This window comes from Heloderma suspectum, chromosome 4 (assembly GCF_057233095.1).
Source record: "Heloderma suspectum isolate Gila_16-S chromosome 4, 16-S_ref, whole genome shotgun sequence".
Classification (NCBI taxonomy): Eukaryota; Metazoa; Chordata; class Lepidosauria; order Squamata; family Helodermatidae; genus Heloderma; species Heloderma suspectum.
In genome coordinates, this window is record NC_139461.1 from 171,948,521 (window position 1) to 171,962,122 (window position 13,602).

The following is a 13,602-nucleotide window of genomic DNA, read 5'->3' on the forward strand; positions in this document are numbered from 1 at the left end:
TGGTTTATTCAGGCTGGTCAGGAAGAGAATAGCCCTTCTGGCTTGCCAGCATAAATAGAACTATATCCTTTGAATGCCTATTGAATATTGAACCCTTCCCTCAAGAGGCTTTGATGTTTGAGAAAGCTGCTTGGTGGAGCTCAATTGTGCGGGGTGGGGTGTGAACAACAATGTGCTCATGCATCCCTAGTTGTAATACGTGTAATGCTGCAGAATTACAAAACAGCTCTTGCTTATTTAAGTGTGCTTTAAAGTAATGGCCTCTACTGAGCATTTTCATATTAAAAGGTGCTTTGCACTTAGTAGAAATTTGATTGTCATTATAGCAGTATTGAAGGCCTGTGTGAGCATGCTCTTAGGCATCACAATTAGGACTATTTGGTGATTAGCATTTGGTGACTTGTGGTTGATTTTTGGCCTTTGGAGGGTTCTGCCTTGCCTCACAGTTGCTATCATGGAAGCAAAGGAGCCCTTGTGACACTGGACATGCCAGTAGGCCAGTTGGGAGGATGGACAGTGTCTTCGCTGTATACTCCGTACTCCTACAAAACTAGTTGCTTTCCAAGGAAATACTTGAGACATAGGTGTGGTAATTTTTCTTTGTGTTAAGGGGATGCATACAGTTGTATTTAAGTTTTTACTATGCAAGATTTGGTTCTTAGCTTTGCAAAACTACAGTGTGTTGTAACTAGAAATTCAGGACTTAAACCAAATAACAGAGGTTTGGAAACCATGGTTGCAACGTTATTGTCTTATAAATGGTGTGTTGAATAAATCTCTGTCTACTATAGCTCTGGGAAGTGTGCCATAAAATAAGAGACCATACTGATTTTAATAATAACGATGATGACGTCTTAACGTTCTGTTCAAAAGCTATGTTATTGCAGTGATTCATTATGCTAATACAATCTGAGATGCTCCCACAGTCCTACAACCGTGATAATAATTTGTTAAAAATACTTGAATAACAGGTACTTAGAAAATGGAGAAACTTGGAAACCTAGCAGAGTTTTGTCTAGTACGGTTTTGTTGCCTGTACTAAATGTTTCAGGTAAATGTGCAGTATTTATCATATTTGATATTGGTAATCAATATAATGGTATCAATTTCACATTCCATGTTCTTTTATATTAGCCTTAAGGGATAAAAGGATTTTAATTGCCACTCGATTTAAGACAGGCTGATTGAAGTGACTTAATGTGTATGTGCTGACAAATGTAACTTCCACCCCCTTTTTGGCAGGCTTTCAAAGAGATGCTGTATGCAGCTCAGGACCAGGCCCCTTCTATAGAAGGTAAGCGAGCTATAATTCTTCCTTTAGTAGTTTTGGACAAAGTCTTTTCAAACTGGCAGTGTAAAAAGCCAGAGGCTATATTGCACCCATGTTCTTCCTTACTCTCAAGTTTCCATTTTCCTGTTTTATTTTCAGAATCCAATTTAGACCTTGTCCTTACATCACTGTTCTGTGTGTACTTCCTAAATTAGATGCCAGAAGTCCTGCTTTGCTTATGTCACAGACTTAAAAGAAGCATTTCACTGAATATAGTATATTGAAAGTCTGGAAGTTATATGATGGTCATTTAATTGCCCTCTTTCTTCACTTTCACTGACGTATTGATTTTCATGTTTTCCATGATAGTGCGCACATCTAACAGTTGAATACAGAGGAGTTAGACCAGTGATAGCCTTTCCTTTTTTATCCACCCCCAAATCCTGTATTCATATAAATATAGCCTGGTTATTGCTCAGTTGCATAACATTTCATGCAGATCAGTTCAGGGGAAAAGTAAATGAACAACTATAGATAGATGTATATCTTTTTAACAGAAGAAACAGTAGGGAAAAAATGGGAGAGGGAGAAGAGGCATAGAGAGGAGAGGGAGGAAGTACAGGCAAATAGAGTGATGACTTCTTAGTGGTTGCTGAAACATTCCAGGAAAGATGCTCCAATTTCTTTGGAAGCGTTGTTGCTATACTATTCCTTATTTCACAGTGAGGAAGTGCTTCCAGCCACCTTCTAATCTTTGGTGTAGTCTGAGATTTCCATTTTTTGTAGAATGATCAATGTAATGGATTGGGGTATGTGTGACTTCTCTTACTGGTGGACCCCCTTCTTTACAAGAGTTCCCCTAAAATAGTTGCTGGTATGGTGCCACCAGTTAGGATAAACCTCCCTATACACTCTAGTCTGTCCAGCTGCTTGTGGGGTTTCTGCACCCTGTTGCCTTCAGCCCAGCTTTAGGGAATAAATAGAAAGAAGGGAATTTTGGATTATCTTGCCCAAAGTCTAGACACACAACTTAATAAAAACCTTGTGAAAATCTGAAGACTACCAGTTTTGCAACCATGTGATTCTTTGCATGGAGAACGGTTTAAGAGAGAAATTTCCTTTTAAAACAATGCAGCCAATATGTCCAAATGTAAAGAAGGTATTTATTGTGAGTGGAGCGAGGGAAAAATAAGGCAACAATCGCGCACACACATAATTCCAAATAAAATCAACAAAGTCGATCTAACATAGCTAGTTATATGCTACTTGTGTAGAGTCTTGGGTTTCAGAGCATAGACAGCATTCATTGCATAGAGGAAGGTCTGAGCAAGAGAGTAGTAAGTGCTTTGCCTGCCCCCATGTCCTCCCCAGTGGGGGAAGGCATGGGGCAGGTGAGCACCCCAATCAAGGTTTGGGGTGGAAGGACTCTGCACGGTTCCCTGGCCAGGGAGGCTTAGGTGCATGTAGGCTTAAACCTAGGTGCATTGAAGCTGGCCCTCTGGTCAGGGCAACAGGTGGAGGAGTGTTGCTGCACTTGGTTCCTCAGATGGGGAGGAGCAAAGCCAGCTCAGTCCCCTTCACTCCTCTGTTGAAAGGAAGAGCGAAGGGAACTCAATCAACTCGGTGTTGCGCAGGGGAGGAGCCAAGCCATTGCCTCAGTGGGCTTCACTCCACCTGGCTTTTTCCTAGTCAGAGAAAGCCCAAGCAGAGAAAAGCAGGTTCCCCAGTCAAAGCATCAGTTGGAGTTCCAGCTGGCACTTCAGCCCTGACATCATTTGGTCCAGATGCGGCAATCCTGACCCCAAACAGTACCCTTTCCCTGCTCTAGGGGATAGTGGTGAGCGATGTGCAAATATAAGGATTTGTCACAATCAGCTACTTATATTTTTCAAAGTTGAGTGTAAATCGTTGGGAGGTAGCCCATGATCAAATTTCACTTATTGCAGTCACTGAGGACCCTGCATGTAAAACATCCTTTTGATTTAGCCTGTGCTATCTGTATCTTGTTGCAAACCAAGGCTGGGAGTTAGCAATATGCTCTGCGTCCCCTTAATAGTTACCTCTCTCATTTTACTACAAGCTCTATGTGCTTGTAAAATGAGAGAGGTAACTATTAAGTGGATAAAGACTTTTAAAAAACGAATTCTAACTACGTAATTGAAAAAAATTCTTCAGTGGTAGAATTAAGTGTGCCAGGCATTATAGCAGTGGAATCTTGTATGGGACGAGCTACACAGATACTGTGGCAATGTTGCACTGTTTAAGGTAAAACAATGGTAGAAATGGGGATGAGAATAACATGAGTGGATCAACACTGAACTCAAAAGAGGTATCCAGTGGTAATGTGCAGGAGTCAGTTCTGGATCTGATACTGGTCAGCATCTTCATGAATGATAGTGGTAGAATGGGCACTTGCCAGTAACTAAGAAGAGCTAGAACTCTCTAGAGGAAAGGCTAAACATTCTTGCTAAAGGGAGAGCTAGTCTGACAGCATGAAATTTGGAGAGGGCAAATGTGAAATGTACGTAGGAAGGGAAAAAACCCAAAGATTGTAAGCTTTAATTAATAGGCGCACCAAATTAAAAAAAAAACCTGAGCAAAGTAATTGCATTGAAAAGGAGCACCAAAGGGTGTGGGGGGGAGGTAATACCTCCCGCTTGTCAATATCACCCTCTCACTATTATTCCTTGAACTGATATTTGTCAGTGTTCTCCCCCCATTTGACACTTTCCTGAACGTTGACAGTGGCAGCTGAACAAGACGAAGTGATTTGGGCAGGCGGATGTAATTGCTGCTGGTATGGGTGCCCCAGTTGCTCTGTTTCATTCAGCCACCACTGAACGGGACTCAGGAAAGCATCACAAGCGGGGAGGAACTGAGAAGTGTCCATTTAAGATATAATAGCAAGAGGATGACATTGACAAATGAGAGTTATAGGCGCTCCCCCTCCCCCCCAATATCATGGCTTCTTTCCAGAGCAATTACTATTGGGGTTACTGAGCTTCAGCAGATTTGCACAAATCGCCACAGAGTTAAAAAAAAAAGTTAGATTGGTGCAAATCTCCCTGATGGTGGGGGAAAGGAAGGCTGCTGAATGGGATGGAGTGATTGCACTGCCTGAATCAGCAGTAATTACACCCTCCTTGTTCAGCCACCACTGTTGGAGTTCTGGGAAGTGTCTAATGGGGGGAAGACACTGACAAGTGTCAGTTCAAGACCTAATAGCAAGAGGATGACATTGACAAATGGAAGTTATTGTGTGTGTCTCCCCCCGCCCCCCCAGTGCTCCTTTTCAGAGCAGTTACTTCACTTGCAACCTTTTTTTCTTTTTCGGTATTCCACTTCTGCACTTCCCTTGACAGCAAACTCCCAAAGCTGTGGAGTAGGTAATATACAAAGCACCGAAGTGCAGTAGATAATATACAACGAAACTGACAAAGTGACTGTACTACTGCAGACCGTGCACAGTGGACAGGTGAATCTGTGCACTTGCGAATGACAGTTAAAAAAACTTACAAAACTATTTGCATACTCTTAAAGCTCTGAAAAAAGGAGGAGAGGAAAAGGTTGTGAATGAAGTAAGTGCTCTGAAATGGATAGTGATTGGAGTGGAGAGGGGGCTTGGGAAAGTTTCCCGTCATAGGGATGAGGATATGAGAGGGGTTGCCATGCAAAGGACAGCGGGACATATGCAGGGAGCGGGCTGGAGGACTGAGGGGGGAAAAGCCACCCCACGCCACCCCACGCCACCCCACGCCACCCCACGCCCAATTATCTGTCAGGAGTAATTTGGGTTGTTCAGCAAGCAATGAACCCACTGTGGCTTATTCTCAGGATGGCTTAGCATGATATGCAAACTGGGCCTTTGTGTTCTCATGGAAAGCAACGGAACTTGCACCACCATGATTACTCTTGGACAGTCTCATGAATGACTCTAAAATCAGTTTTTGAATTTTAGGTTAGAAGGCATTCTTGGTATTACTAAAGTTCCCTCCTATCTTTGCCACATTTGTCTTCTATGAAATGGTGTCATCAGCAAACTTGGCCACTTCACTGCTCACTCCTAATTCCAGATAATGTATTCCCCTCCTCTCTGTCAACTTCTCATAAGAGGAAAGTCACAAGGAGCCTTTGCTCTTCCAGGAATAGAACTGCAGTTACTTGAATTAAGATAAACCATAAATTTGATAGTGATGCACCAGTCTGGTGTCTTGTGCTTTTTTCTTGGATTTTTTAACAAAAAGATTTTCCCTAGTGTAGTATTCAAGTTACATTACGTTATTTACAAAATGCTTGTGCATCTATTTTCCTGTAAATCAATGAGTTCTGTATTGAAGTAGGCTTGCACTAGAATGCTCATGCAACACTACTCCTTTTGGCAATTAAAAGAACATACTGTAATACTTTTTCAGCTTTTTGGAGCACATGAAAACTGCAATTCTGAAGAAATGCTGGGTCCCTAATTTTACAGTTATAATTTGGAGGCAGATTTAGGATGTGCACTGCTTTAGTTTGGTTAACCTTGAAAAGTTTGCTGCCTCTGTTTCTTCTGTCAGTTTTGACTAAGAAATGTATTGATTGTTTATGAACATGGTAAAATGCATTTATTTATCTAGAATATTATGGCAAAGGAATGAAATGCCATCCTTGCAAAGCAAATTGTGTTTTGCTCTTTTGCCCCTCAGTAAGACAGGTTGCTGGACACAGACTGATTATTTTTACTTGGTTAGCAGATGTTCTTGTATCTCCCCAAGCTCCTTGGGATTCAGCTCATCTCAGTAGCAGTGAAGTTTAAAGCCTGTCTGTAAATTATTCATTCTGATTATCTGCCTGGATGGCCAGAGTCCACACTCGATATTTTCCTCAGGATCTTTGTTGCTCTAATGCAGTTGCATTGAATGCTTTTAAATGAACATTAAGAGGAAGAAAAACAGTACCAAACATCCTTTGGGTTGTGTTGCCAGATTTAATGTGTCTGACAACTTTATATAGTCCACATAAACATCAGCTTTCTTTATGCTTAGTATTTTTTCTATTCAGTACATGCATAATTGTCTGCTCTAAATAGTTTTTTCTTCCTTTTGGTGTTAAAAAGATCTTGATTTTTAAATATGGATGACTATCCCCCAGAAGAGACTTAAAGAACCAGTATGTAAATGTTCCCAAAACAACCAAAGGAAAATGGGGCACTGAAAGACAGACTAAGGAGTATGTAAGATGACTGAGCCAAGAAGAGAAGTGATGTGTATCAAGGTTGTCTGAGTATCTGTGCTGGAGGCCATGCATTTTTGATATATTTGCATTTCTATTTGCAAGGGCTTTTCTGGTCACTTCCAATATGGTCTTGACTAGGTGGGGGAGGCAATATGTTGTAGCAGCCTTGTAAATATACCCACAGAAGATACTAGCCTGGCATACTGAAGATGTTTCTAGACAAGATTTTTATTGTGCATGAATGAAACCCTCTGTTTCATTCATGAATTTTACAGGGGGTCCAGATATGGCCTTCAATTTGTAACCCTGACATATTTTCCCATTGCTTCTTCCATATTTTTTCTTACCGGTACAAATCTTTTAAGGAGGGAAAGATGGAATAGCTGTACAGTGCCTTTGGATTGGTAGCGCTAGGAGCCCTCCATCTGGAAGCACTGTCGGAAGCTTGTAGACTGCATTTCCATGCTGGCAGCAAAGGAGGGGTCTTCCTCTCCTCCATGGCCAGCATAGAAGCATGAGAAGGAAGCCCCTTAGCAGGCTAGTAAAAATTTTTTTTAAATAAAAAATACTTTCTACCAAGTGGGCTGGTGCAGGAGGGATGGCGTGATCTGTCCTTCCCCTGCCAGCTTGATCACTTGCCTGCATGGAATTCTTTGTCACTTATAGCTACCAGGCAAGTTGTTAAATACTAGACTGTAATGGGCTTGAGCAATACTGACACTTGATGGGTTTCTTTTCTGTTTTTTTAATGTTATTCTCCCCTCTCCACAAAATCCCCATGTATGAAAGTATAATACACCAAGCCTGCCATTTCCTCTGGTTATGCTGGTATTGCTTTTATGTAGGTAATGAATGGAAATACTGCACTTTTTTGGTGAGATTCTGTGGTGATTTCTCTGGGTGGTAACATCCTTAGCATGAAACAGTTCCTTCACGAAGAGATTTGATAAGAGGCATTATGTGTGCCATTAAAATGAGTAGGAGAGAATGTCCAACTTCCTGCTTTTAGATGTAGAAGTATCTAGGGCTGGTACTGCTGCTGTGCTTGCCTCTCTTCTTCCTGTTTTTCATACTGCCTGGGTTTGGATATAATGTCAACCCATGGTTTGGTATTTGAGCTTCAGGCTTGTATCCCACTTCTCCACTTGTGCATTGCAGTTTTCAAAAAAGAAAATTATGGTTTCTTGGCAAACCATAATTTGCCATAGAATGCAAATGCAGCAAACTATGGTTTGATCCTACCTTGTGGCAAACTGTGGTTTGAGGAAACCATAGTTCATCTTAGCACCTTTGTTGGAAGTCTTTCAGGAAATCATAGTGAAGGGGTCTGACCTTCATCACTGGCCATTAGCTGAATTTTGGGACAAATTCTTCAGGTTCTGGCTGACATAACCACCCAGACCATAAGAAAATGTAGGGCGCTGCTACTACTGAAACTATAAGATAGAATGAATTTGTATTGCACAAAAACTTAATCCAAATGCTTTTAGCAGTATGTACTGAAATAGCCAAAGGCTAGAAAGACTCTACTGTGTTATCCAGAAGAGAATGACTGGACCAGATGTGGAATGTGGTACTCCATGAGAAGCTGATTCATAAGCTAAATGTGGTTAAAGGAGCAAGAAATGAGAAACTTTGATGATACCTGGTATCCATTTATTATATATGTAAACACAGTCATCCCAGTATAGACCACTGAGCTCAGCTGCAGTTCTGGAAAGATCCATTTTGATGCTGTGGGATTTGCCTATCTTTTACATTTCTGTAATATTTGCTATCTGCTACTCGCTTTTATTCAGTCATGACTCTTTGTTGTAAAGCAAAGTTTTGTTTTTGATTATGTAGTTTTATTTTATTTTTCAATTAAAGGAAAGAATGGCAACAATGTTGCTAGGAAGAGAACAAACACAGTGAGATGTCTGTTAAGCTGTAGAAGTGATTGAATTCTCTTCCCACCTTACCCCCCCCAAAATAGGTATACAAATCTGACATAAGTGACAGTGCTGTTCTGATTATTGAAATGACAGCAAGCTCAAGGTGCATAATTTGCCACTTTTAAATCAGTGTTGCTTTATGTGTAAATGTTCATGCTGGCAAGAACGTGCAAGACCTGTCTTACTGACAATTGTAGTATGTGGGGACATAATTGTCATATTGGAATACAACTTGTTAATTAAAACCCTTTGAAATGATGAGTAGTTCCAGGTTCTGCTAGTTTAGCATGGAAAGTTGTTATGGATAACTTTACAGGTAATACTTCGTTGATGAAGTATGAATTCCTTTGCTGTAAAAATGTAATTCTGTCAGTCGCTGTTTAGTCTCTACATACCTTATGCTTTGCTCAATATTTAGTATAAATGTATGATTTACTCACCTCCTTTCTTCTCCTGGAATGATGGAGGCTTAGAAGAAGCAAAATGGTCTTGAAATACAACCTTATTTGGCTAGATAAGGAGATTCCTTCTAACTAGCATCCTGTGAACTAAGAATCTGCGTAACATGAAAACCCCACACCCTGCTTCCTTGTCATGCTGTCCATGACAGCAATGCCAGTTTAATTTTGTTAATCTGCTTAAAGGTTGTACCATGTGGTGGCTATTGCAGTAAGACTGCCAAGGAGAGCATTTGGATAGCTGCATTTTATGATTAAATATTGTTAAAGTAAACAGGGACACACGCAGAGTAAAAGTCAAATATTTGGCTTCCTATTTCTCCCATCTTTTGCAGATGTAGGACTTGGTGAGACCCAGGTTAATTTAGAATGGAACATTTGTTCATTCTTTTACAATTAAATTAGCACATGTAAAAGGAAAGGTTCCTCCTTTGCAAGCACCGGGTCATTACTGACCCCTAGAGGGACGCCGCTTACGCTGGCGTTTTCATGGCAGACTATAGCGGGGTGGTTTGCCATTGCCTTCCCCCAGTCGTGACTACCTTTTCCCCAGCAAGCTGGGTACTCATTTTACCGACCTCGGAAGGATGGAAGGCTGAGTTGACCTGAGCCAGCTACCTGGGACCCAGCTTCTGCTGGGATCGAACTCAGGTCGTGGGGAGAGTTTCAGTTGCAATACTGCCGCCTACCACTCTGTGCCACATGAGGCTCTTAGCATATGTAAACTTACTATTGAGTTAGGTATGAAGGGCACAAACAAATCTGATAAGAGTAAGAATAGATCATTGTGAGCCTGTGGATAGGGACTGCCTTCATGTCTGTATAGTGCTTAGAATGTTTTAGGTGCATTATAACTGTTGCAGCCCACTAACACTAAAATGTTCCAGTATTCCACCAGCAACTAACCATGACAGACTCCTGCTGGAGGAAGGCAATTTATGGCACTCAGTTTTTTTTTGTGGAGGCCCATTTCTGGGTGGGAAGTCCTTATCTGGCAGGGGCACCATAGGTGCTAGCAGTCACCAGCAGCTGAAACTTCTTATTTAATACATTTCTTAACTATTCATTATAAAATCTCAAAGCAGGATACAAGCAGTAAAACACAGTAAAATAATACAGCATTGACAGAAACATGATCAAATGGGAGAGAAGTAACAGATAAGTAACAGTTTACACAATGCAACAAAAAAAGAGGAAATTTTAATCAAAAACCTGACTGGAGGGGAGAAGGGCATTCTGCCCTCGGATGCAAGAAAGCATCTTCAGAGTGTGTGTTTACGCGTGTACGAACATACACATGCTCTGTCTGTAACAAAAGCATGTAATGAATACTGTTGTAATGATTCATTAATTACCATTATTTACTAATGATTATAATTGCCCTGTGTAGCTTCAGATGCTTGACAGGAGACTGGTCCATTACCCCCTTTCAAAGAGAACTTTATCATGGCATATATTTTTGGTAACAGTATCATGCAACAATTCATACTAGAACTTTGGTAGGTGCAGTTTTTCTCATTCCTCCATGAGAAACTGTACCTGGGTTCATTCTTTACACAACTATTAAGCTAATACAAAGCCTGTCTGTGCATCATAAAGAAAAGAAGAGAAAGTGGCATAAGATTCAGAATTAATTGCAAGTCCCATATTTGCAGTCTGGTTTTAACAGAGGGCTGGGCATCTTCGGGGGGCTTGGGGGCTGATTTCCACCCCTGGACTCTCCTGTGGGCTGCACTCCTGCCTATTTGCTGCCAAATTTTGGCAGCAGAGGCTGCAAAGGGATAGGCTTAGCTTGTTTTTACCACTGCTGTGTTGCTGAATTGTAGTGGCATGATGGGGGCCATGGGCCCCACGCTAGGGGCTGGTGGGGGCTGCATGTGGCCTGCCCCTGGTTTAAAAGTTGTTCCTGGGTCCTGTTTGAAGTCCTGTTGCTCTAAGAGAAGGCAAATTGCCCCAATTGTTGGGCAGCCCTCAAGAATACCTTTTTATAAGTCATGGAAATCTTGCACATGGATGGTATTGTCAAGATGACATACCTGGTTGATCTTAAGGTTCTTAATGACTTGGGCCTTATAGCCCTCAGAGGCAAGCACCCCTCCTTTGTTCCATCATGACCTTTATTGGTAAAATAAAGGTAATAGGGAGCCAGTATGTAGACAGCAGAGCACTAGTGTCGTGTGCTGTCACCCCTGTGAGAAGTCAGTCTGTGATCTGCACCAGGTTGAACTTTCCAAACAAGTTCTATGTAGACTGTGGACTGTGTTAGGATAAATGAGTCTTGAATTTAGAGGACAAATGGTGGCCACCAGGCTCTGATTGGCTAGGAAGTGTCACAACCCTCTCCCTAGATAGACTTTGTGAAAGATATATCTGGCCAGTGGCCATTGCTTCCAAGTGTAGTTATGGAGCTGGAAGCTGTCTAAGGCTCTGCCAAGCCTGCCTAATATTGAATTTGTAATTGGCATACAATCATTTTTACTAATGAGCTTATGAAGTGGAAAATCTTCCATGAAAAAATAAAGCACTGGAAAAATGTCCTCCCCACATCTCTGGTTGCTGCTTGCCCCACAGTGCTGCTTGCACTGTGGAGAAAAGAACTCCTTGGTATTTGAGACAATCTACTAGGGAAAGATTCAGATGAAGAGAAAGAATTGGATGCTTTGTTTTCCCTTGGTGGTGTTGCTGTGAGAAATCAAGTTGCTCAAACTTGGACTCATAGCAAGTGTCCCTACTCTGTAACACTGATGCACTTACGGAAGTCATTGTAAGCTGGACTTGCAAATGCTTTTTGTTGTTGTTGTTCTGCAAACTCCACAGAACGAGCATCAGCCTCACAAGAGCACCCTGGATTTGACATGTCACGGTTTCCTCTCTCTTTTCCACCTGTGCCTCCTTTCTCACAAGATGCCCAGAAAGGGCAAGTGCAGGAGAGGAGAGCAGGGTAGTTTACACTTAGCAATCCCTATGCCCAAATCTGGCCATACTGGGAGTTGAAGCCTCATATTCCTCAATTGTGCAAGTATTAAAGTGTGCATTGCACTGTCTCATGGGTCATTAGATGTGTTAAGGGTTTTGCATTGGCTATAAACAATAAATGTGGTTTGACTGAAAATTTTAAGAAAACAGGCATGCCAAACATGTAGTAGTTGAACAATGAAATCTGGTTATACATAGCATTGTAGTTTTTCTGCATGAAAAGGACACAGTGTGTATTTGTAATATGTGTGGGATCTGTTTTTGCACTGCGTTGAGGCCAACAATTGTAGTGAGATGCCAGCCCACTTCCCTGTTTTACTCTTCAGGAAGTTGCACTGTTTGCCCTGAACAGCAAATGTAGTTTCCCTTTGTTGTAAATCAAAATAAGTAAATTGGGTGGGTTAAGAAGGGAGGTTTGAAGGGAATTTTGTAATCTGTAACATTACTATTGCTAAATTTACTGTAACAGATTGGAAAGACCTCAAACCCTATACTGTTATACTGTAGCATATTAATGGGGGCTGTTGGGTTGCTGCCACATTGTTTGAACGTGGCTGATCTTATAAACATCTCGCTAATCAAGCCTGAAGCTTGGTGATAAGCCTCAAGGGTACCTGTCCTTATGTGTCTTCAACAATGTGAAGGATAAGAGTGAGATAATTCAAGTAGAAGGTTACTGGGTTCATCTGTCTGCACAGAGTTGGAGCCTGCCAAGTGCCTGGATTATGGCCTTAGTCCAGCCATACTGAAAGGCTTGGTGCTGAACAACATGTTTGTTCGATTTTTATTTCCATTTCCTACTTCCAGGATCTTGTGCATCTGGTTGGGTTTCATAGCTGGTGTGTGTGGCTATCAGTAGTTAAATGTGACTTGTTTCTTTGTAAAAACTTGTAGTCTTCTTTGCCACTGAATGTAAATAAAGCCTCTTAAGATAACATATTAAAACATCATACTTTCATGTTTTATATTGTTTTATTCTGCGCTTTTTGGCTTTAATTTTTGTGAACCGCCCAGAGAGCTTTGGCTATTGGGTGGTATAGAAATGAAGTAAATACAATAAATACAATAAAAATAAAAGTGGCTCAGCAGTTTTTGGTTCTTTGTTGCCTTTTGACACCATTTGAATGGTGTCTAGTTTGAAGACTTGTATTAACACATAGATGTGCTAAAATTTAATCTCAGAAGAGGTTATCTCTGCCTAGACTTGTCCAGTTGCAAATACCAGTAACACGCAAGTCATTTGACATGGAATTTATTTCCCTGGAGCAATAAAAGCAGAGGCTGATGCCACCCAGCTGCCAAACCAGACGTGCTGGTTCAAGAATTCTATTGCTGACTAAAGTTAGGTTTTTTATTTTTAAATTTTCTGTTTATAATAAGTGTACCTTCTCAATGTAGTTTGAAATCTAAACCTAATACAAGCATGTTAAAACCTATATATCTTGTAAAACAGAATTTACACTCTTCTGTCAAACATATACTACCATGTTAGGTGCAATATAGCCTAGCTGTTGCTGTGCCTTAAAATGTCATTGCCTGCTAGCCTACCTACATCTATCAAGCACATTTGGGTGTAATGATCCCAGCTTGCTAAATTATGGTTAACAAGCCAAGAGTAAGTGCCAAGCCTGCCTGCTCTTCCCTTGCCTGTTCCTTCATCTCCTTCTGCTTTGCATGCTGGCTTTGGCACTTCATTTCCGTTTAAACTAGTTCCCAGTAACATTTGATATGGGGAATGCTGGTTTAAACA

At 41.1% G+C, this 13,602-nt stretch overlaps 1 protein-coding gene across 1 annotated transcript in view; it reads left to right on the forward strand.

The window, feature by feature from the left end:
• The window catches only part of XPR1 (xenotropic and polytropic retrovirus receptor 1), a 160,335-nt gene that overhangs the window by 12,586 nt on the left and 134,147 nt on the right, over positions 1 to 13,602 (forward strand). Inside the window, exon 2 of the mRNA XM_084851285.1 lies at positions 1,243 to 1,294. Within this exon, the coding sequence (XP_084707411.1) occupies positions 1,243 to 1,294 (52 nt within the window). The remainder of the gene's footprint in view (positions 1 to 1,242; positions 1,295 to 13,602) is intronic.